Genomic DNA, 24618 nt, shown 5'->3' with positions numbered 1-24618 from the left:
GGTATCATTCGTCATCTATTTACCCCTTTAGTTGAAAGCAACTGTCACTGAGTTCTATCTTGGCCCCTTAGCGTTGCTTCCTGGAAATTGGCGTATACAGGTTGTTGTAAGTGGGACCAACATGTTTACAACAACGTCGTAAAACACTAGGTGTGTCACAGCGAGTTAACATGAGTCCTACGCTATATAACTGTTGGTGGCGTGAAATTTTCAACCCCTTTCAACTGCTCTAAGCCATGCAGCTCTCTGACGACCCATTCATCATTTCTACATTGAAAATAATGTGGCCTATGCTTAGTAATCAGCATGTCTAGACTACTCTATCTAATATACGTAAATGGTGTATTGTGTTTGAATTCATTCTTAAGTGGAAAGATAATTAGATAATCAAGGGTTATCTAATAGTAATTAAAAGAAGCAACTGGCGGTTTCGTGGATGGGGATGGGGTGCGTCTAAAATGGAGTCTAAAGTGGAGTTCATGGACTAGAAAAAGTGGGGGGCAACCGCTTTCCAATTGGTCTGATCCATCATCAATTGAATGCGGACTCAGGGCCCTCTCAATCCTTAAACAAAATATATAAATTAGGCTTTTTAGTTGAGCGTGTAATTCGTCCAAGATCGAATTCATGCAGACGACGTTGCGGTATTTATCGTCGGATGCACTGTTGAACAGGCACAAAGCAGACGGGTAAGCGGATGGATGACTGCTTACGGTTTCAGCCTTAACCAGAAGGAGAATCCCGACCCTGCGTCCTATATAGATCGGAAAGTTGACTATAGAGTCAAAACCAACGGTTAATTTCCTTGGTTTATTGCTCCACTCAATGAGCCTCTTCGAGCAAATAAAAGCAGCAGCGAACAGGGCTGCAGCTGGAGTCTCGGCCTTGATGAATATTGGGCGCCCTAAATCTACTAGGTGACGTCTTCTTATGTGAGCAACGCAGCCCTTTCTGCTAGCGTAGGTATAGGCTGATGCTCTAGACAAAGATATGTCTCGTAAGTGCCTTGCTCAAGTGTAGAGACGTGGAACTTTGCGAGTGGCGTCTGGTTATCGCACTCTCTCCGAACCGACCGTGATGGTGATCGCGGTAGTGATCCCCATTGCCCTCCTTGCCAAGGAGCGCAAAGCTATCTACCGCCGTAAGGGCAAGAATTTGAAAGGGGTGGTTGCCCAGGAAGAATGTCAATGTACCCTTGAGTGGCAACTCTCCTGGGTAAATGAGCCAAGGGACAGATGGCGCGGCTCATTGACAATTTAGACGTGGTTGAACCGAACGTACGGTGAGATTGATTACATTCTTACCCAACTTCTAAACGTGTATGGAGGTTTTCAATCTTGCCTGCACAGGATTGGGAAGGTGCGATCTCCTGATTGTATGTTCTGTATGGAGAGGCTGGCGGAAGACGCTGAACACACCTTTTTCTCTTGCTGGAGATGGGACGGCTTTCGTCAACAGTTCTATACAGACAGAGGGGAGCTCTCTCCAGACAACTTTGTCACAGAAATGCTGAAGAGGGCTGGCATCTGAAATCGTGTTGCGCATTAGGTTCGGGCTCCTCTTATTGTAAAGAAAATTGAACTCGACCGGCGAAGGGACCGGATGATAAGTGGTTCCCTGAACTGACAACTCCCTTCCTCCCCTCCCCTCCCCTAAAGCCGAGAGAGCGGGAGGTCTAGCCCGAAGTAGTGTGCCCTGATGACAGGGAGGTGCTTAGTTGGTAATCCGACAGCGTATTATTGCGGAAGTCCAACACTGTGCGCGTGAACGCATTCACCTACCCTAATCTCAATCCCAAAAAAAAAGATCGAATTCAAAACTCCTACCTTAAAAACTGATGATTTGATGATAAATCGAATTGGTTTTATGTTGTTTCACTTAATTAACATAACTTTATTCTGTTTCCTACTTTCAAGTGTTTCAAGCTGGTGTTTTTTTTTTGTTTTTCTTTTAAATGGGTGTAGGTAGAAATCTTAAAAAGATACTGCTGCGTCAAATTGCAGCAATGTGTGGGATTCCCACATACTAAAATCACCCCCACTTCTCCGCCCGTAACCCCGTGGGAACCCCGTGACGTATTACTTCGGGAGGAGGGGTCCGGTTTACACCAGCACGCGTCCGTCGCAGCTTTCCGGGCTCGAACCAGTACATGCAGCTTTTTGTGTATTGTACTTACCGTTGCGTTTATCGCACTTCAATTTGCTTTAGACCGCTGCATCTGCTCCACGAAACTTTGGGGTCCGATAACTGCGTTGAGGGTATCGTTTAACCTCCCTCTTTCAATCGCGAATCTCGGACAATGGAATGAAACATGCTCCAGGTCCTCGGGTGTAGCGGCGAGCTCGGGCGTCTGGGTACTCATCCAATCCGAAGCGATGCAAGTACTTTCTGTATTCACCGTGTCCCGTAAGGAAATGTGTTAGGTGGTATTTCAACTCTCCATGCTTCCGCTCGACCCATCTCTCAATACACTTGATCAATATATGGGTCCGGTGGTATTTTTCGGAATTATTCCACCGTTGCTGGCATTTCCTGTGCAGCTCCTTCCTTGTAGTTTTGCGGAAGCCTTCAGTCACTTCGGTCGGATTCGTCCTCCTTCTTCGCAGAAGATAGTGTGCCTCATTCGCTACAACATTCAAAGGAATCATCCCCGCGACGACACACATTGCAGCGCGATTGGCTAGTATATCGAACTTAACCTTCGCAGGTCCACTGTGTTGATAGGAGCCGCGTATACTTCATATGGATTTCTCCATACCTGCGATAAGTAGTCGGTGACTAAATTTTGACCGTCCAATATTGGAGCCATGCTTTGATGGCATGAATGGTTTCACTTCCATACAATTCCGCGTCCTGGGAATGTGTTACAGCTACTACCACCGCCAGGTCGTTTGCAAAACCAACCGATGTTGCCTCCTTTGGCACGTAGGGTGCCCTTAATCCAACTCCAGTTGGTCGAGTTAAAGGCATTCCTAACATGCAGCGTCAGCTCCCCGCCGCACTTACCAGCCGCTGATGCTTCCCGAGTTAAATCCACGAACGTACTGCAGCGAAAGTGGACCGTGCTTTGCGAAACCCATATTGCTGCTCTGATAGACCACGCGCTAGCTCTATGGACCGAAGCAGCCCATTGTATATTATGCGGACCTGATTTAAGCAGCCAACTTCAGGGTTTTGTTCGCAATCCCATCCAATCCCGGAGCTTTATTAACCTCGTCCACAAATCTCTTGTAGTTCCTCCTCAGTCACCCCGCGGATTGTGAAGACGTGCTTTTGAACCATTGGCTGAGGTCCACTTTCTTCCTGTTGCGGGAAAAGGATTGCGAATATTTTAAACAAGCGTCGCGGGCATGTCACTTAGGGTGATTTTTGTCCACGAATCTGGCTCATTCATGGCAAAGGAATAACGATTTGCGCATTTTCTCATGAAACGTGTGCTCCCTGTACAGACCAAATGTTGCTGAGCAGCTAGACGATAAATTGTACCAATATAAGGCTGATTTAACAGCGTTGCAAGAGATGCGCTGAACAGGGATCGGTTTCTTGGAGAAGAGCCACTACAACATATATCATAGTGGCCATCCAGTAAACCACGTGCTCGGAGTAGGTTTCTTAGTCAGCCAAAAAATGAAAGCTGCTGGTGTTGGCTTTGAAAACATAAGCGAACGGCTATGCATTCTGCGTTTGTGGGGACAAATTTCGAAATATAAGCCTCACTAACGTTCACGCTCCTACAAAGGAGACTGCAGAGACGGAGAAGGATACCTTCTACGAGAACGAACCCTCGAAGTCTGTCCCAGATACGATATCAAAATTATACTTGGGGATTTTAACAGTCAAGTGGGGACGGACACGTATTCAGGGGATACGTTGGCTCCCATAGTTTACGTAGGGATACCATTGATAAACAATACAAATACAGCCTCTACCAAACATAGAAGAAACAGTCCGTGTTATTCATCGGCTTAAAAATGATAGGTCGCGAGGAGCCGATGGAATTACAGCCAAATTGGTTAAATATGGAGGCGACCAATTACACCAAGCGGTTTATCAAAGCAAATCCTTGACCACTGGCAAAGAGGTATTGTCTATCTCATACATAAAAAGGGAGATATCACACAGTGCGGCAATTATAGAGGAATCACGTTGCTGAGTACCACCTCTAAGATATTCTCCGTTTTCTTGCTAGGCCGGATAGCCCCATACGCCCAGAACATCATTGGTCCATACAATTGCACAATCTTTTCATCGCCTTTGAAGCCACCTATGATAGCATAGCCAGAGTAAAACTGTACAGGGTCATGAGCGAATTCAGTATCCCGACGAAATTAATAAAACTGGATAGGCTGGCTCTGACCAATGTACGAGGCCAGATAAAAGTAGCAGGATCACTTTCAAGAATATTCAACATCAACAACGGTCTAAGAGAAGGGGGTGCCCTATCATGGGTCCTCTGCAACCTGGCCCTGCAGAAAGAAATCCATGATGCCGAGGTAAATGCAAGGGGTCCGATCCTCTTTAAGTTCACCCAACTACTGGCCTATGCTGACGATGTCGACGTCTTGGGAAGAAGGACCTGAGACGTACAAACTGCCTTCATCTAGATCGATCAGGCGGCAAGTGGCGCGAGATCTTGGGCTGCATATCAGTGCACGCAAGGTGAAATGTATGGTGGCAACGTCAGCATCAAAAACCAACCAACCAACAATGTCAAACCGCACTGGTCAAATGGGAGAAATTAAAATAGGAGATTACAACTTTGAGACCGTTGATAATTTCTCCTTCTCCAGGAGGGCTATGAAATCCGCGTACTATTGTTGGCAGCCAACAGAGTCTATTTCAATTTACAAAAACTGTTCCGTTCGAAACGCCTCATCATAGGGTCAAGCTTCTTACTGTGCAAGACAGTTATCTTGTTAGTCCCCATGTATGGGGAGACATGGGTTCTTAGCAAAAAAAATTGCGAACCCTTGGTCGCGTTCAAGAGAAGAATCCTTTGAAGAATTTTTGACCCCCTACATGAGGATGGACGATTCCGTAGTCTACATAACGACGAAATCTATGAGCGATACAATGACCGTCAGGTGGTGGATAAAATCTGGCTTAATACGTCACGGTAGGCGGTCACTTATTCCCTGTGGATGAGGATGAAAAGTTTATAAGGACAATGTCTGTGATAGAAAAAGAAGACGAGCCAGACCCTGTCTGAGATGGAGCGATGGCTTAGGTCAGAACACCAGGCAGTTTTCAGGGATATCGAATTGGTGGACCTCGGCGCAAAACCGGAATGTTTGGAGTTCCTTATTAAGGCAGGCCTAGACATGATACCGGTTGTTGCGCCATTGATGATGGTGATGTTCCGTGTTGCTTCCCTGATCGCAATGCTATAGGCCGTCAGAGCTCTTTTGTACCTCTGCCAGTACCCAGTTTGTTTTACCCGGTTGAAGGGTTTTCGCACGTCGTTTCTGTCTACGTTCCTGTTCCACCAGAGTACGTCCCTTGATGATTTGACTGCCTTGGCGCGACAGCGGACCTCATTGCGCTTCTACCTTTATTTTGCTCCTGATATCACCGCTCAAATGTAGATGACTCATGCTATCACTTAGGTGTCTTGTGTAGGAATCTCAGTCCGATTTCCTGAGATTCCTTATTATTCCATCTACTTCCGAGTTACCCTCAATCTTGAATCTGATTATTCTGTTATCCGAAATCCTCGAATTCTTGACCAAGTCGCTCATCAGAGTGTTCCCTAGATTTTTGTCTAGTACCTCTTGCCTGGTGCTGGTCATGAACGCTGTAGTGTTCCCTACGTTATGTATTTCTAACTTGTTATTGAGAATGAATTCCAGAAGGTACTCACCTCTTCCTAGTCTACATAACAGCAAAATCTATGAGCGATACCATGACCGTCTGGTTGTGGATAAAATCAGGCTCAATAGGTTGCGGTGGGCGGTCACTTAACCTGTATGGACGAGGGCGATCCAGCCCGAGAAGTCTATAAGGGTGATATCTATAGTAGAAAAAAACGAGACAGACCTTGCCTGAGATGGAGCGATGGTGTAGGCCAAGACGCCAGACATCTTCTAGGGATATTGAATTGATGGACCTCGGCGCAAAACCGGGATGTCTGGAGTTCCTCATTAAGGCGAATCTAGACCGGATAGCGGCTGTTGTGCCATTTGTGATGACTGACCTCTCCGATTAATGTCGCTGCTTCCACAGACGTCATGGTGGGAGTTGGCATTCCAGTCGAAATGAAGTGGTAACGCCTTCCTCTCGCAGAGATTTGCTAGTCTAACGACAAATTCCTGTAGGATCTGAGTGTCACCTCCTGGGAAGTATTTTGACGGCATGACTGCCTTTCAAGTTCTTCCCTGGGTTTCCAGTGAAACTTGGACAGCTAGTCTTGCATGCTTCCTCCTTACAGGCCGTGAACCTGCTGCCGGAACACTCAGGGAGTTTGACTTTAACCTCCTCCTTACTTCCAAAAACTGTCCAAAACCGTGTGTGAAGATCCATGTCTTGAGTGGTGAGGAGGCGTAGATGCCTCCCCATCTCAATCGCTGTGGCTTTAGGAAGGTAGACCTTCACCATGTGTGCGCCTGGTATATCATCGCCAGCGTGTGTCGATAGTTTCGTTCCCTTCCATCCGGGCAGTTTGAGAACTAACGTACAGTTCTAAGCCAGTGGGCCGTGTCCTCCGTTGTACAGTCAACCAGTATAGGACCTGGTCGAAAACGTATGCTGGTGAACACGAGCTCCTTTTTCCATCTCTCACAAATCTCCATAGCGATGAGGTGCTCAATTATTTCCTGCCCCATACAAGTGAGTATTTGCTCTGGGTATACTTTCGGTTGTCCGGATAGCTCAGTGGTTAGAGCACAAGGGTGTCATACGGAAGGTCGCGGTTCAAATCTCGCTGGTGGCAGTGGAATTTGTATCGTGATTTGACGTCGGATACCAGTCGACTCAGCTATGAATGAGTACCTGAGTCAAATCAGGGTAATAATCTCGGGCGAGCACAATGCTGACCACATTGCCTCCTAGTGTACCGTTACGGTCTTGAATGAAGTGCTCTAATACATTTCAAGGCCCTGATCCAATATGGATTGTTGCGCCAACGATTATTATTATTATTATTATACTTTCGGCAGTATGGCCAATCGAATGCTTTTGACTGCATTTGCATAACTAACGTTGGGCTTCCTGATCCTTGCCTTCACCCTTGACCTGCCCGGGTTTTCTCCTTTCTTGGATTCAGGTGTGGATTTTTAGGGGGCATTTCCTTCATGCGGGCTAATCTCCGGTGCTCCCCGCTTTTTTGGCTCCAATAGAGCTGGCATAGCTAACGACGGGTTTTCGGGTTCCTACCTTCATCCCTGATCGCCAGAAGATGTCCCCTTTCTTGGACTCGGATTTAGATTTCTTGGGAGCATTTTCTTCTTGTGGGCTGATTTCTGCTGCTCCCCGCTTTCTTGGCTCTGATACTGAAAGCTTATGTCTACCCTGAACCGTCTTAAGGGTCTCTTCTGGTTTCAGACCGTCTTTTGGATAGCGTAGATATCAAATGCGCCACTGATACGTGTCTCCTTTCTGACGTCTGATATTCTTATTTGCCTCCGCTTGATAGGCCAGTTTGTGTGCGGTACGAGGTCCCGCTTGTTAATTGTATGGCTTTTTGTGTCTTTAGTTTTTGTATTTATTTGAATCCTATGAATGTAGGGGGTTAGGAGGTCGGCCGTGCACGGCAAGGTTAAACTTGCTCACTGAGGTGACCAGGTATCAGTGAGGCTCCGTTCGAATACAGTCATCCCCGATTGCAAACTCTTCAATGGGCACGATTCGCATAATACCCTGCATTGGGAGATGTTCTTCTACTCCTCGGTCTAGATCATTAGCGTTTTGCTAATAGTCTCCTCGTACAGGATGTGGCTGGCTTGGTAGACGAGAGGTTTGGCTCCTGGAGATCCGCATATCACCCTCGAAGAGAGACATATCACGCTCAGAGAGAGACAGGTTGGCCCCAGGGAGTTATATTCCGCGTCAATATATCTTGCAGTGCATTGCTTGACCCCTGGATCTTCCTTACTGGGCGATTCAAAGGTCGATCATCTCCGCAGAGCACGTGCCCTTCCCAGCAAGAGGAGGGCATAGACAGCTTTCAGCCACCTCTGAACGACACGGCAACACCGCCAGTCAACAGTGACGAGTTGCTGGAGATCTGCGCTAGGATAGGAGATAACAAAGCTCCGGGTCTAGATGGCGTGTCGAATAGGGCCTTTAAGCTTGCCGTGAAATCCAAACCGGACATGTTTGCTGAATTGTTCGAAGCGTGCATGTCCGAGGGGATATTTCCTGCATCATGGAAACGACAGAAGTTGGTGTTACTGCCAAAGGTTGGCAAACCTCCGGGTGAGCTAACCTCTTACAGACCTATTTGTCTTTTGGGCACTGTGGGCAAAATGCTAGAGCGAGTAATCTATAATAGATTACTCCCGGTTGTTGAGAGCCAGGGAGGTCTCTCAGATCGGCAGTATGGGTTCTGTAAAGCTAGATCAACCATTGATGCCATCAAAATGGTTACTGGCTTGGCCGAAGATGCAATCCACGGAAAGGACAGTACTAGCACTTATTGCATAGTGGTGACCCTGGATGTGAGAAATGCATTCAATTCGGTCAATTGGAACCTAATACGGGAATCTCTGGCGAAGATTGGTATTCCCGCTTATCTTGCAGCTATTGTCAACAGGTATTTACAAGAACGGAGGCTTTGGTATGACACTGATGACGGACCCCAGTTCTGGTCTGACACTTGCGGAGGAAAAAACGGAAGCGGTCCTCAACATCAAACGCCGTAAAAGAAATTTTGACCGTATTCAAATTGGGAATCATATCATCACTTCTAAGCCTGCCATCAAGTAGTTGGGAGTGATGATAGACGGGAAGCTTAGCTATAAGCAACACGTGCAGTAGATTTATGACAAAGCATCCACTGCAAGTGTGGCCCTGGCAAGGATGATGCCGAATGTGGGGGGCCACGGTGTGCTTCCAGGTTGGTTATAGCTAGGGTAGTGAGTTCGATCCTGCTCTATGCAGCTACAGTTTGGGGAAAGGCATTGCAGGCTATATTTAACGCTAACAAACTGAGTTCAGTCTACACAAGAACACCCCTAAGGGTGTGCGCGACATTCAGGACTGTCTCAAAGGATGCAGCATTCGTCATCTCTGGAATGATGCCCATTGGCATCTTGCCAGATGAGATGACGAATATATATAATGCGAAGTCTATCTCTTCTTTAACGCAGACGAAGAACGCCGAAAGGCAGGCAGATGGCAAGAGCGTTGGGAATGCTCGGGGAAGGGTCGGTGGACACAGACTCATCCCTGCCATCAAGGAGTGTTTGGAGAGACGGCACGATGAGATTAAGTATAATCTTACTCAGTTTCTCATGGGGCATGGAGGATATCGCCAGTACCTGCTCAGGTTTAAACTAGATATCTCATCCAATTGTCCAAACTGCGATGAAGTCCCAGAGGACCCAGAGCATGTATTCTTCCATTGTCCAAGGTTTGTGGAGGAAAGGAAGAACCTAGAGGAGACTCTAAGAGAGGAGCTCGTACCACAGAATCTAGTGCGAAGAATGTTAGCATGCCAGGAAGACTGGTATGCGATCAACTCCATGGTCGTATCTATTCAGAGGAAACTGGGAAAGCAGAGGAGCGATTACGTACGCTGCTTAGAGATGAAAGGGGACCAAGCTAAAATTAGCTGACTCCGGCCTGTGATGTAATACCATATGTTGGATCCACGGGGCGTGGAGGGAGTCGGGGGTGGTTTTAGTTGGTAAGATTCCCACACGCTAATCGTTGAGGGTGCATACAGGGTAATGAGGAGGGTGACAGACTGGTCAAACAGGACGCCGTTTTTGGTAGTACTCCGGTTGGCATGCTTTGCCGACTGTGAAGACGAGATTGTGGAGGCTCACTCCCAAGGTGCTTTGCTTTCATTCGCTGCGCGTGGCTAACAGCAAAGAGTTTTGCAAGCCGTAAATGATTTGTTTCAATTCCTGAGAATTAATTCATCATAGCTCATCCGAATTGATTTTTCATTCCTATTAAAACCTCCTGAGGGTCAAGTCTGATTCATAGTTCTCTAATTTAAATTTCCTAAGTGCTAATAAAGGTGCTTACGTTGTGCCCCCTGCAGATTGCCAAACATTAAGTAAATTAAATAATAAGCTTTACCAGGAAAAATAATTGCATATCCGACCTCAAATGCATTTGATTAATTACACACACCTTTTTATGGCTTAATATCACGTCTAAATATTTATAGTCACCTGTAAGCGTCAAGCTTTGCAACATCGCCTGAACAAACACTAATCAATAACAATTAAATACTTTGTAAATAAACGTTGTCTACGATTCTAATTAATTTAGATAATTGCAGTCTACTTTGTTTTATGGATGGCCACAGTGTCAAAGTGTAGAACATAGAAAATGGAGCCATTTCATCCTGAAATAAGCAAATAGGCGATATCCTTTGTCGCTAACTGCTTACGAAGTATTCCGATTAGGATATAATTCAGGAACTTCCAACATCGGAATGAGTGGGTGGTGAGTCCTTGTCAGGTATCGAAAGCGGAAGGATTCTCAGAAAGGCTATTGTGAAACGATATCCTTTTGAAATGTCTGGGGCTGATTTGCCATGAACTCCAATCAGTTATATCTGCAAGTTTGTGTGGGGAATAAGACTTAGATACGTTTGTATTTTAATTTATCTTACTATCTTAAGAAACAGGATAACAGTCCCTAGTTTCAACACACTATGGCTACTAAATTATAGGTGAGACACGAGCCTTCCAACCATGGGGGTCATCGATATCAGAAAGTATCGAAGGTCCCTTGGAATCCACCCTCGAAACTTGTTGAGCATTTCGCTTGTACGAATATCCTTCATGAGTGCTCTGTTTTCATATCATCCCACACCACTAATTTGCTGTTTATATGGAAACCACAATGCATTATTTTGTCCTGTCGCCCGATATCATAACTATAAAGTATCCTATTAACTTTCGAGTGGTCTAGTCGAGGATGGTAAGTTGGACGCAGCACAGTATTCGATATTTTAGAAAATGTTACCGGAGTTTTGGAAGGAAATTCGTGAGCCCAGTGATATTTACGCGTCTTTAGCGCCCATCCTGCAGTTAACGTTCTTATTTGGTGTCACCCCTTTCAGCATAAGTGGACGAAGGGGTCAAAGAAAATTGAAGATTACATGTTTGGCGGTGTTCATTGTATTTTTGAATTTATTCGCCATAATCGGGTGCTACATAAAGACAGTGATTGACGGTGAAAGCTTAGTAGGATATTTTATTCACACGAATATATCGAAACTAGGAAACATTATCCAATTGATTACAGGATTCTTCGGGATATCAGTTATTTATAGTGTATGCCTTCGCAAATGGCGCGAGTTGGTGATTGTTCTCCGCAATTTGGCCTACATCGACGAGCAATTATTATCGCTAGGTGTCTTGGTGAAATATAAGAAACTTTTATATTACACCTACAGACACTTTATCTTAAAGATATTTCTGACTTTTATACATGTGATCATAAGTTATGGATTGTTAGCCAGTGTCAATGTGTTCCCATCTTTTTTCGCGTACATGTCCTTCGCTTATCCACATATTATAACAACTACTGTAGCAATCCTGTTCTCGTGTGTGACACGATTAATAGATGATCGTTTCGTGATGATAAACCAAGTGAGTATCTTGGGAAAAACGAACATTGGGGGTGGTTAGTAACACAGCCCACACAAGTCCAAGTCCATTTGTTGGTTTTTAAAGCGAATAAAGTTCCCATGAAAATTTTCTAAATATGCAAATGTGTAATGCTCGTAGTTTAATGTTTCACATGATAGTGTCTGCCTCCAAATTAAATATTCAGATAATCCAGAAATTATACAATGGGGGATAGAATGAAGTTGCCTTGCATATATGTACACAGTCTAATGGGCGGCCCACCCTTGTTCATCAATCATTCCGTGCCACAAAACAGTGGAATATGAGATGAATGATTAAATAAAGCGATGAAATTTTTAACAAGGCTTCATTGTCTGATTGCCTTCGCAAGTTGAATTGATTAACCTGACCACCATGAATTATGATAATGAAATTAGATTGTTTTTCAATGAAGAAAAAGATGTGTGTGTGTGGGAGTCACTCATAAAAAAAACCACCCACTCATCCACCCGTATCCTTGGGGGACCACGGTATTTCCCGGGAAAGGCTCTAACCTACATCAGCATGTTGAGGTTAGGCGTCTGTCGCGCTTCCTGGGTTCGGTCCTATTCCTGGAACCTCTTTTAAATCGCGGCTGCTTTCCAATTTGTTTTCGACGCCGGCTTCTCCGCCACTAGGTTCTGGCGTCCGACAACTATGTTAAAGGCCTCGCTCAACTTCCTCCAGAACCTCGATTGTACTCTTGTATCTGAGACAGTTGAGTGGCTCAGCCAATCCGAAGAAATGTTAATATTTCCTATTTACGGACTCCACCGTAATCTGTAAAGAAATCCGTTCGTGTGTCAATTATCGGTGTTTTCCCTAGATCCATTACTCAATACACGTGATCAGTGTAAGGGTCCACTGCCTTTTTCCATCGTTGCTGCTCTAGGTCTTTCGACGCTTGTGGCTTTTCCGAAGTCTACCTCGGACTGATTCGCTCCCCTTCTCTGGTAGAGCCAGTTCGCCTGATTCTCTGAAGGTGCAAAGATGACATACACTGCCTCACCCGAAGTTGTCCTATATGCATTGCGCACCTGCAATGTGATTGGTCCGTATGCCGAACTTACCCTCTTCTGGTTAGCTGTGGCGTTCAATGCTCGGGTTCGATTATACCGAACAGATTTTACCCCATGTGGGACAACTAGTCTACATCTATATTTTAGCTCCCCTTCCCCCTATCATCTTGCTAGTAATGAACTAGCCTTGCCTTCTCTCTTGCATTGTCAAACTTCAGGTATCTAAAGGTCTATTTGAGACCAGGACATTGACAGTATTGTTTTTTCCGCGATTGAAATAAAGACCTTTTCTTCAGTAATCAGGTAAACCTAAACAAACATTGCGTCATATGTCATATGAAAACCTGATGTTGCCTAATATTTGTCAACAGAGTTCGCAATACGGAATTTTGAGGAACACCAGCTGGAAAACGTACTTTTTTAGCCTTTCACACATTACATGTAACTCTTGATAAGCTGGTGACTTCATCATCATCTAAGAGATTAGATTTTTGTCTGCTCCTTGTAGTCTAGCCTAAAATTCTAGGAGTCGATTTTGCATCATTAGCTTCCGTGGCTGTGTGTTTAACACCCTTTTTCAAATTTATTATGGCAACTTCCTCGCCGATTTATGGTACTCTGTGTGCCATTTGTAAGGAGCTGGAATCTATTCGCTCCAAATTTTTAGACTGCGATGGGTACTGTGGTGCGACCTTCCAAGCCAAATGTTTGGGTATTCCCTCTGCGTTTATAGATATTCGCGCAAAATTTTCACCGAACGTTACCTATCGTTGTAACGCCTGCTGCGGTGCCACGCTATCTGATGCAATTCAGTTGCTGCATCAACACGGCGACTTTGTCGTGGATTCAACATGCAGTTTCAAAATCGCCGACAATTCTGCCCCCACAAGCTATTGCTTCATCGAGCACCAGCGTAGCCTCAGCTCCTGAGATGCCGCTGATTGTCTCTGCTCATACCTTGCCGACGAATGCGGCCAACAATACTGGCGCCATACCCAAGTCGCCCCGGTCGACTAATTCTCTGCCTCTATCTGCCACACTCTATTCCAGTGTGTCTACAAAAGATTGTATCAACCCGACGACGTCCGCTAGCCTAGTCCTCCATCCGAGGGACATGTTCCCTACTCAGCATTGGATGTGCTACGCACTTCTGACGATTGTCCTACAGTCGCCGCATTAGCACCACTACACGCTTCCTCCTGGCGACGCCCGCCATCGCCGAACCGCAGGCCTTTCCGACCTCATGTTGCCCAAACGGCCCCCAATTCAACGTCGCCTCGCCGCCGAAACAGCTGTTAGTGTCAAGACTAGCATACTCCACCACATCCGACGAAATTCTGGCCTATATCAGAAGCAAAACCAACTCAAGTTTGTCACCTCTTTCATGTGTGAAGCTGACGAAGGATGGCAATCCTGACCGAGTCCAATCTTCCTTTTGGCCACGGGGGGTCTTAGTCAAACCTTATCAGAGGACTAAGCTTCGTGAAAATTTCCGGTCCGCCCGCCTGCTTCGCGAACATGAATGATTCCGATGACTATACACTCTTTTATAAAAATGTAAGGGGTCTAAGGACCAAGCTGTCGGGTTTCAAACTGTCTGCCTTAGCATTCCAGCATCATGTCATTTGCCTTTCTGAAGCCTGACTGGATGACAGGATTTTAGATTCTGAGCTCCTCGAAGATTACTTTGTCTTTCGTTGTGACAGAGACTGCGCTGCGCTTGGCAAGACAACTGGCGGAGGAGGCCTAATAGCTATTAAGCTATTATCCTGTTATCCACCTCCTCCTACGATTCTGTCACCATACATGTCTTTCCGCCAAACGTATGTCCCTTTACCATATTGTGTGAATTATTTCCCTGCCTAAGCCCGCCTTCTCTGTGCGAGGATTCCTTCGACAGATTATCAGAGGCCCTAATCGTTTTGTTTCCCTCACTTCCTTTCATCATCTGTGGCGACTTTAATCTTCCTAAGCTCTCCTGGCCCATTACTCCTGGCCTTCCCTCCCTCCCTAATAACACGAACCACCCTTCCCTTCCTCTATCCACTTTCATGTACCCCTGTGTCGCCCTCCAGTTTAACCTTTCTAGAAACCACTTAGATCGCACTCTTGACCTTATCCTCTCTAACCTTCCTGTGCGTTGTTTTTCCCAATCCCTTCATGCTCCGTCTTACGTTGCCCCTGACGCCCATCATCCTGCTCTCGAGCTCGATGTTCAGATATCCCGACTCCACTCTCCTGTCGCTCGCAAGCCTACCAATTTCAACTTTCGTAATTTGAATTTCGAAGTTCTGAACTTAGCCCTGACGTCAATCAACTGGGTCCCCCTCCTCTCTCCATTTACGTGTGATCAAGCACTCAACACTCTCTATACCATTTTATCTGATCTTCTTCCTTGTTATGTTCCCTCTTCTCTTAAGTGCATACGCCGTCTGGTTTCCCACTGAAGTTCACAAAAAACTACGTCAAAAAGAGACTGCGAGGAAGAAGTTCCTGTCTTCTAGAAACGATACTGACTTAGTTTTTTTCAAATCTTTACGTTCCTTAATACGTAAGTCCAGAAACGAATATTTGACCAGTGTGGAAGACTTACTAAAGCGCGGAAACCTGAAACCTTTCTGGTCCCACCAACTTTGTCGCCAAATGTCTAAATTCACGGCAAAATTTACACTGACTTCGCTAAAGCCTTCGACACTGTAAATCACAAGATACTTTTATCCAAACTCTCATCTCTAAACCCTCCCATACCACTTGTTTTGTGGCTTGCCTCTTACTTTTCCAACCAACCCTGCCGCGTCTCTTTTGACGGCTGTACTTCCCGCTCCTTCTCCCTCTCCTCTGGCGTCCCGCAGGGATCTATTGGTATTTTTAATTTTTATTAACAACCTTCCCCCCCCCCCCTCCTTACTTGTCCCTGTTTGCGCTATGCAGACGACCTTAACCTGTGTCCTCCGGGGGTGGGGTAGTGTAGAATCGCTTAGCAGAGAGCTCCACACCAGGTTAGCGAAACTCACCACGACTGGAAACTCACCCGCCTGAGTAGCTTGACTACCTGTTGACGGCAGGTTGACAGCCGCAAGGTCGGTGGAACAACCAGGTAGAATAAATAGTTTTTGACTCCTTTGCTGACGTTCCTCTCGAGGAATGTTGCCGACTGCATACATTTCACCACTGCCGCGCATTTCTTCATGAACATTTCCTCTTCGGCTCTAGCTAGGACATCCGACTGCACTTTTACTCGAGTAATGTCCGAGTCCACCTGCTCTTTCGGCTCTGACTGAGTTTTTTCGGAACAGAGGCACTACAGAATATTGGAGTTGCTGCTCCTGCACCGTCAGCCACTTGGTAAGGCTTCCATTTTATTTGGGCCTGTCAGTGTCACATCGGGTATGTAGTTACGGTGAACAACACATTTTTGAGTTGCGCCCAAACGCACTGAGCTGTTCCTCCTTCCCTGCTATTTCGTTAATTTTCGAGGCCTGACCTACGCGTAGCTGAAAGCGAAAGTCTTTCTCTCAACTTTTTCACGATCGGTGCAACCTCATATTGATCGAAGGTGTTGATTGATGATAAACTGAGCCTTAGGGAGCACCTAGAGTATGCATGTTAAGAGATAGTGGCACCGAGGAACTTGCAAAAATGTTCCCGAATATTGGTGGGCCGAAATACTGTAGTCGGATTGGTGGGGGCAATCCTGCTCTACGCACCATCTGTGTGGAGTTTTGGAAGTTCTGGACATTTCCGGGCAAGCGACCATCAATACGTTACCTTCGAAGTACTAGACACAGACTCTCGGTGTGCGGCACCTCGGCGGTCTTTCTGAGCATGAAACGTTACGAGGGTGAACACCGGGAATTCTTGGAATAGGTGGAACCGTGCTGAAGGTACTCCTGGGGCTGGAGGTGCTGCAGCTGACGTTGTCGTAAATTCAGTTATGAACCTGATAACGACGGCCTGCGGAGCTTACATGCCCAGGAAGGCATCGAGACGTGGCAAACCTTCTATGTATTGGCGGATGGCGAAAATTGCAGAGTTCCAGAAGGAGTATCACAGACCCCGCCGATTAACACAACTTCCACATGAAGTATTCATTCTGATTAAAAAGAGAAATCCGACCCAGCGTCCCATATCGTTCGGCGAGTCGATAATCGAGTCAAAACCAGTGGTAAAATAACTTGGACTGACTCTTGAACAAGGCTGTAGCTGGAATTTCAGCGTGAAGTGGGCTAATGGTGAATATTGGGGGTCCTATGTCTAGCAGGCGACGTCTCCTGGTGAGTTCAACGCAGTCTGTCTTGTTCTGGTGGGATTGGATTCGTCAGCAGCTTTGTTTAAACACAGGGGATCTCTCCCCAGGCAACATTGTCGAGGAGATACCGGGAAGCGCTGACAGATGGAGCCGTGTTGCGCATTATGTTCTGGTTCTTCTCGTTGCAAGAGATAGAATGGAGAGGCCGGATGTCAGGGGGTCCTTTAAATAAGAGTTCCCTTTCTCCTCTCGTTGGTAATTCGAAGGTGATTCGAATGCTGCCAAAGGCGAGAAAGCTCGGGGGCTGGTCCGAAGTAATGGGATAAACTGTTTGAGGCTAGCTCTCTGACGATGGGGAGGTGTTTAGTTGGTAGTCGGACGACGTACCGTTGCGAGAGTCCAACCCTCTGTGCGTGAATGCATCACCTACCCCACCCAAAAAAAAATAGTTATGGCGGAGGTGTTACATACGCCTCGTATTCCCTGGTATAATATGAACCAGTACCGCTGTGCTAGTCGTGGCGGGCGGTCTGAAGAGGGCCGCAAGATTTTGTCGACATGGCAGGTACTCACGTTAAACCCCCAGGGCCTTCACGTATCATACATGACCTACAGAGGGGACAGAAAAGAATATAACAATATAACAATGTCGGACTTGCATGATCTCTGGCAACGTAGGTGAGACGACTCTACGAAGGTTCGCTGGAAGTATGGGCTTACTCCCAGTATTATCGTGTGACTTTGGTGGAAACCAAACCAACTATCACATTACCCAGTTCCTCACGGGACACGATGGTTACTACAACCAATATCTGTCTTGCTTTAGGTTAGATGACTCGTGGAATTGTCTGGGATGCGTTGGCATAGCAGAGATGTAATGTTTCACTTTCCAAGGTTCGGATTGGAGGGAAGAAATTCTGAACTAGGTGCTGGAAAGGAGGGAGAACCTCATGAATATAGTTACGGAGATGCTGATGACGAAAGAAAACTAGTTTATGGTTTCGTCTACAATCGTATGATTACAGAACCAGTCGCTGAAAGAAGTAAGAAGGGGGAAGGAACAGAAGCATTTACGTCAAGAGGGCTTTCAATGGGTGTGAATCGCACCCGCGCCCACTCTAGCTTCTAAGTTCACACTTTGGAACTGAAGTGGATGTCTCTTCTTAAGAGTCTTACTGTCTGTGTTTCCCTTCAATCTAACCTGGACACTCTGGTTCGTTGGTGCTCGACTAATGGTTTAGCGCTAAACGTCAGAAAGTGTCACTCTATTTGCTACTCCCTAAAATCTTCACCCACTTCTTTTTCCTACTCTCTTAATGGGCATTCCTTATCCTGCTTAAATTCCACTCAACACCTCGGAGTCACTTATGACAATAAGCTCCGTTTGACACCCATTGCCTCAATGTCATCAATCGAGCAGCAAAATTGTACTTCGCTCCTTTGATTTTGCCTCCATCCAACCCTCCTTAGCTCTCTTCAATTCCCTCGTCAGGAATACCCTCCAGTACTCCTTCCCTCCCGTAACTGTGATTGTCTTGCCTTCGAGAATGTGTAACGTAAATTCATCCGTTCCCTCTTCTTTAAGGAAAGCTTCCCTGGTGTGGACTAGCTCCTCCCGCCTCCGCTTTCTGAACCTTCCTTCATACAACAGCGTAGATCCTATCTGGATCTATGCATATTTTTTAAACTTTCCTCGGGTCTGATGGACTGCTTCGCCGCTGACGGCATCACCTGCTGTCCTGCTTCTTATAATACAGGTAGCGCAGACAGAGCTCGAAGTCTCCTTTCATTCCCCGATTCCTAGGCTTTGCCGAAATTATAACGCAGAACTTAAGTGGAATAAATTATAACATTTGCTTTGGAGCCGTTTGATGGTTCGGTCGCCTCCGACCCAAGGCTCCAGTATTAGTTTGATGTCGATGTTTTCCACTAGGAGGAAGACAAGCAGATTAGCCAAGGCGTATTTCGAGTGCTGCAGATTTATCTGCGTTACTCCCGCATGATTTGCTTGCGTGGGGGTTCGTCAGTCCTCGTCGGACCCTCGATCCTCAATTTCTCCAACAGCTCATTGGCAGCGTCGATTGGATCTAGGTCGCCGTCCGGTTTTGCAGCGCGGAACACTTTTACCTTTGCGTTTTTGACTCCGAACCCCACTTTATAGTCGACCTTTTGCAGTGCCTCCACGGAGTAGAAAAGTTTGGCTGTTTGAAGGCGCAGCGATTGGACGAGGTTGTCCTTATCCATGCGAATTATTGGCAACCAGATGTGAACGACCGGTCTCTTGGGAATCTCGTCGTATGGGATGACATTGAGCTTTACGCCCTCCCAAGCGTCGCTGATCTTAGCGACGTACGACACAAAAAAGTCCCTGAAGAATTGGTCCTCGCAAGCTATAACGTGGAACACACGACCCACCTGAGAGGAATCGAAGCTGGGGATAGATCTCGTGTGTTTGCCTTCGGCGTCCAGGAGATGCTCAATGACCATCTCCGACAGTCTGCCTCAACACTGGTTTACCGCCAACGGAATTACCATCCGCCAGCGCCTCACGTAAATGATTCCTGGCCACATCGCTGAAGGGTTTCGCACTTCGTGGCTCGTCGACTGACTGTTACTGCGTACTTTTCTTCAGATGCTACTTAGTGTCCGAGCCCTTGTCCACTTTGCTGCACTTGTGATCTTGCGCGACCTCGTCTTGAGATCGATTGCGTTTCAGAACGATGGGCTTCGCCTTCTGCTCGTCTGCTAGCTGTTTCCTTTTGTATTCCTCAACAATCACCTGGTATTTAGTAAGGTTTTTTCATCCCGCTCGTCGACAGTACCGGCCTCCTTATTCTTAGCAATCTTGCTGAGAATATGCATGGTACTGCCTCTTGAGCAGGACACTAGTGGACCTTCGCTTCTTAGCCAGTTTCCAGTTTCGTGTTAGGAGTACTCTGTCTGGTACTCGCTACACTCAGTTTGATGCAGTGGATTCCAGGCTGGAAACCACTAGTCCTTCTGCCGTCTCGCTCGGGGAGATCCCTGCGATTGGTTTCATCAAAGCAGTGCTACGGCTGACACCGAGTGTACTGCTCTTGACGGCTACCGTCTCCTGGCTGGATGCCAGCAGCTCGTCCTCCGGTGATGCGCCTGGCATTCGATCATCGGTTTATTTATTTTTAATATTGAGTCCATGTCTTGGTACTTGAAGACTGTTCACCCTAGTTAGCCCGGCCGCCAGGATAAGAGACTTATTTGAAACTGAAGGTGCCAAACGTATACAGAGTTCGCATACTAAAGACCAAGCTCCCTATTGACCATGTAACCCTCGGCGTATGTTTATCCACCTTGGCTTGGGGTCCTATTAGCGCTTTCTCCAGTGCAGGGAGGACGATCCTCGGCCTGTTGCTTCGGCTCATCCCCCAGCCAGATCTACTTGCCTCTAATACATGACCAGCCGACAAGCAGATCCTCGTCAGTTGGAAAAGCTTACTCCCAGCCTGGCCTTACACACTCTTGGCCCATCCGCAGACGATTTCCAGCGGCCAGCGCACGGAGGCCGTTTGAGGGCTTGCCGAGTTATGCAACTTTAACCTGAAGTATTATCAGATCAGGCTGCTATATAGGATTTGGGTGGTATTGAGTGAGTTTGGAGTGAAAAGCGGTAATAGTTTAAATAAGCGTACCAACATTTGAATTTTGAATGAGTCAGAATGAAAGTAAATGTCCCTGTTCTCTATCAGCATATAATCCTTTTTCCCTTCCTTCCAGGTTCTGGTCAACATGATCGAGCAATTTGTTAACAAAACCGACGTAAGTCGTAAAAAATCAATTCCATTCACTCGAGAGCCATCCGATAAATTCATGTCGTGGGTGACCGTGTTGAAAACGCATGACGAAACAATCGAGGAGGTTGCACATATTCATGATATGCTGTGCGATTTAGCAACGATAACAAACGATTTTTTCACGGTTCAGATGCTCGCCATAACAGGAATTGCATTTCTGATTATTGTTTTTGATGCGTACTATGTGTTGGGAACATATCTTGGTTTGGCATCTTTTCGGGCAACTGCTTTTATCATTTTCTTTTCCAGTCAATTGATTCTGCATGCTATCGAGGTTTGTGTAATTGTTCATGGGAGCAGTGAAGCTGTTTCACAGGTAAGTGAAATATTGTGATTTTAGATTGTTAAGACAAACAATCTTTTTGTTTGATTTCTTCTTAAAAGATGTTTAGTGTTAATGTGAGTCAATATTACATAATTGTATCTTGAAATAGGACCAAAAAAATAATTTTTTCTACATTCACCTTTCACAGAGTCAAATGACATCAATTTACGTCCATAAACTCCTAAACCTGACTAAGGTCGAAAGCCTGAAGGACATCTTATACAAACTCTCGCTTCAACTCATCCACAGAAAAGTTGTTTTCGATGCAGCTGGCTTTTTCGTTTTAGATAGAACACTATTTTTCACGGTAGGTAGACTTGATCCCACCTTCCGCAGAACATTCCAGAATGTAATATCTTCCCCTCGACAGATATGTGGTGCTACGACAACGTATCTCATAATCCTACTGCAATTCAGCAAAGAAAACGACACGAAGCTTGTGATTGGGGACTCCACGACAACGGAGGCTACCAACGCAAGCCTCATCGTATAGGAAACTTCGAGAATTATTCTGTAATATTGATGTGGTTCTAAATTAGTGTAATATCTGCTGTGTAAGGTTGAAATTATTTATAAAGTCGTATTTATATGTAGCACATACGTACGAGTATATAAAAATTAAATGTGTCTGCACATTATCAAAGATATTGAAAGAAAAAGATAAATTACACAATGTTTGAGCACAATTCTGAATGGAGCTGAAAGTGAAATTTTCCAAGTAAGGTCTCATATGATGTATCTTTGAATTTGTATAAAATTGTTTATTAAACTTTGATGGAAATATGAACAATGTCTATGATACCCAGGCGTCATATTTTGAATATAATTAATTCAAGTCTAGATAGTCTAGATAGCAGAATAATGACAGAGGCAGCAGTAATTACCTTCCCATGGTAAGTCCATAAAATTCAGGATAATAACCTGAAAGTTTCGTTAAAACTTGGGACCAAGAGTTGGAAGCAATTTATTAATTAGAAAAGTTTTGATTGGGTGGAGGAAAAGTACACATGCTGCCCTAGACATTCCTCAACATGTTATCATCCTCTCTATTTACTATCGTATTACTCGGCAATTTTACTACGAGTAGTCTACCTTAATCGGGGCAATTCGATCGTCTACAGATAATTGAATGGGTTTAGGTTTTTTGTTTTTAATTAATTGCCATTAATCCTCAACATCGTCGTACTGAAGTGATTAGTTTTAAATAGAATAGAAAGTAATAGTGGGACTACTTGATCCCTAACCAGACACAGTTTTTAATTAACATGTGAATGGTAGTAGCTTGAGCAGGGGCGTAACCAACGGCCAAAGCGGAGAAAAATACGGTCTAGGTAGAAAATTAAAGACCTATACTGCGGGAAATCTTACCACATCCAATGCCTAGGTATTCCTGCAGTATTCTTGGAGATTCGAGCAAAATTTGCAAAACAACTTATCCTATCGCTACAACAACTATCGTGGCTCCACAATACAGCTCCTTGATCGAAAGGGGAGGTGACCCAGGTTCCGGAAATGCAAGAATTTTCATGCTACCGTGCTGGAAACCCGAGAGGCTGGCCGAAAACCAAGAAATTGGAAAATTTCCACGACCCCCGGTTCGACAAAATGGCCAAAGATGCAAAATCGTCGGGTTCCCGTCGAAAATACCTCGACCGAAAGGCGACCCGGCCCAGATTCCGCAAACGCAAAAATTTTCACGCTACCATGCAGGAAACGCGAGATATCGCGAAAAATCGCCCGCCCGAGAGGCTGGCCGAAATCCAAGAAAATTGAAAATTTCCGCAGCCCCCGGGTCGACAAAATGGGCGAAAATGCAAAATCGTCGGATTCCCGTCGGAGATACCTCGATCGAAAGGGGAAGCGGCCCAGATTCCGGAAATGCAAGAATTTCCAAGCTACCATGCAGGAAACGCGAGATGTCGCGAAAAATCGTCCGCCGGACAGGCTGCCCGAAATCCAAGAAAATTGAAAATTTCCACGACCCAGGGTCGACAAAATGACAAAAAATGCAAAATCGTCGGATTCCCAGTCGGAAATACCTCGATCGAAAAGGGAGGCGGTACAGATTCCGGAAATGCAACAATTTTCACGCTAGGATGTGGGAAACGCGAGATATCGCGAAAAATCCCCCACCCGAAAACCAAAATGGCCAAAAATGCAAAATCATCGGATTCCCGTCGAGGATACCTCGATCGAAAAGGGAGGCGGCTCAGATTCCGGAAATGCAAACATTTTCACGCTAGGATACGTCAAACGCGAGATATCGTGAAAAATCGCCCGATCGAGAGGTTGGCCGACATCCAAGAAAATTGAAAATTCCCACGACCCCCGGGTCGACAAAATGGCCAAAAATGCAAAATCGTCGGATTCCCGTCGGAGATATCTCGATCGAAAGTGGACCCGGCCCAGATTTCGGAAATGCAAGAATTTTTACGCTACCATGCGGGATACGCGTGGAAGCTGACACGAACCTCTGGGGGGCCGCCTGTTTGACCATAATATCGAAAGCCAATGCCAAACGCTCCCCACCATTTTTTGCCCTACTCTGCTTAATGGGATAGTTACGGACCTTTTTCCACAGAACATGAATACCGCGAGCCTTCCCACTGTCGAGATAGACACCGTCGAAGTTTCCATGGTAAGTGAAAAGGAGATTCTCGAAGCTGCGAAAAAAATTGTTAGAAATAAAGCACCTGGCTTGGATAGCATCCCTAATAAATCTCTCAAGACAGCAGTGAAAATAGCTCCAAATATGTTTGCCGAGTCGTTCACCACACGCCTTAAAAAGGGAGCATTTCCTGCACAATTGAAGAAGGAGAAACTAATACTAGCCCCCAAACCAAACAAACCTTTGGGGGAAGCTTCGTCCTACAGGCCGTTATGCCTTCCAAGTAATACCGCCAAACTATTCGAATGAGTAATCTATAACAGATTACTTTCAATTGCCGACGAGAATGTCGGTCTCTCCGAGAATCAGTCTGGTTTTCGAAAGGGGAGGTCCACAATGGATGCGGTTGTTCTAGCAGCTAACACAGCTAAAACCGCACTTGACGAGGACAAATGTTGTGCAGTGATCACACTCGATGTGAAGAACACCTTCAATTCCACTAGATGGAGCAAGATACTTGAGTCCCTAATCAACTCAGGGGTAGCGAAGTACCTGGTGCGTATCGTTGTCGACTTTCTAATCGATAGGGTTCTGTGCTGCGAATCAGATGAATGAATGGAATTATACCAAGCGACATGCGGAGTTCCACAAGGGTCCGTCCTAGGGCCACTCTTGTAGATTATTATGTATAACGGGGTACTGAACCTAGACCTTCCTACTGGTGTGGCCTCCATTGGTTTCGCGGACGATATTAGTGTGACGGTTCTTGTACGCCTTCTCGAATAAGTCGAGCTTTAT

At 45.8% G+C, this 24618-nt stretch overlaps 1 protein-coding gene across 3 annotated transcripts in view; it reads left to right on the top strand.

The window, feature by feature from the left end:
* The window catches only part of LOC119647103 (putative gustatory receptor 28b), a 59120-nt gene extending 37133 nt beyond the window's left edge, over positions 1-21987 (top strand). Inside the window, exons 1-4 of one of the 3 annotated variants that reach the window (XM_038047879.1) lie at positions 11089-11771; positions 20811-21203; positions 21361-21519; positions 21583-21987. In XM_038047879.1, coding sequence (XP_037903807.1) covers positions 11136-11771; positions 20811-21203; positions 21361-21519; positions 21583-21705 — 1311 coding nt within the window. In that variant the 5' untranslated portion in view covers positions 11089-11135 and the 3' untranslated portion in view covers positions 21706-21987. Of the gene's footprint in view, positions 1-11088; positions 11772-20810; positions 21204-21360; positions 21520-21582 lie in introns of those variants that run through there. The other 2 variants (XM_038047880.1, XM_038047881.1) reach the window with 2 other exon arrangements.
* Positions 21988-24618: the final 2631 nt, after the last annotated feature.

Source organism: Hermetia illucens, chromosome 1 (assembly GCF_905115235.1).
Source record: "Hermetia illucens chromosome 1, iHerIll2.2.curated.20191125, whole genome shotgun sequence".
Classification (NCBI taxonomy): domain Eukaryota; kingdom Metazoa; phylum Arthropoda; class Insecta; order Diptera; family Stratiomyidae; genus Hermetia; species Hermetia illucens.
The sequence above is the reverse complement of the archived record's forward strand: the minus strand, read 5'-3'. Positions and strand labels throughout refer to the sequence as shown.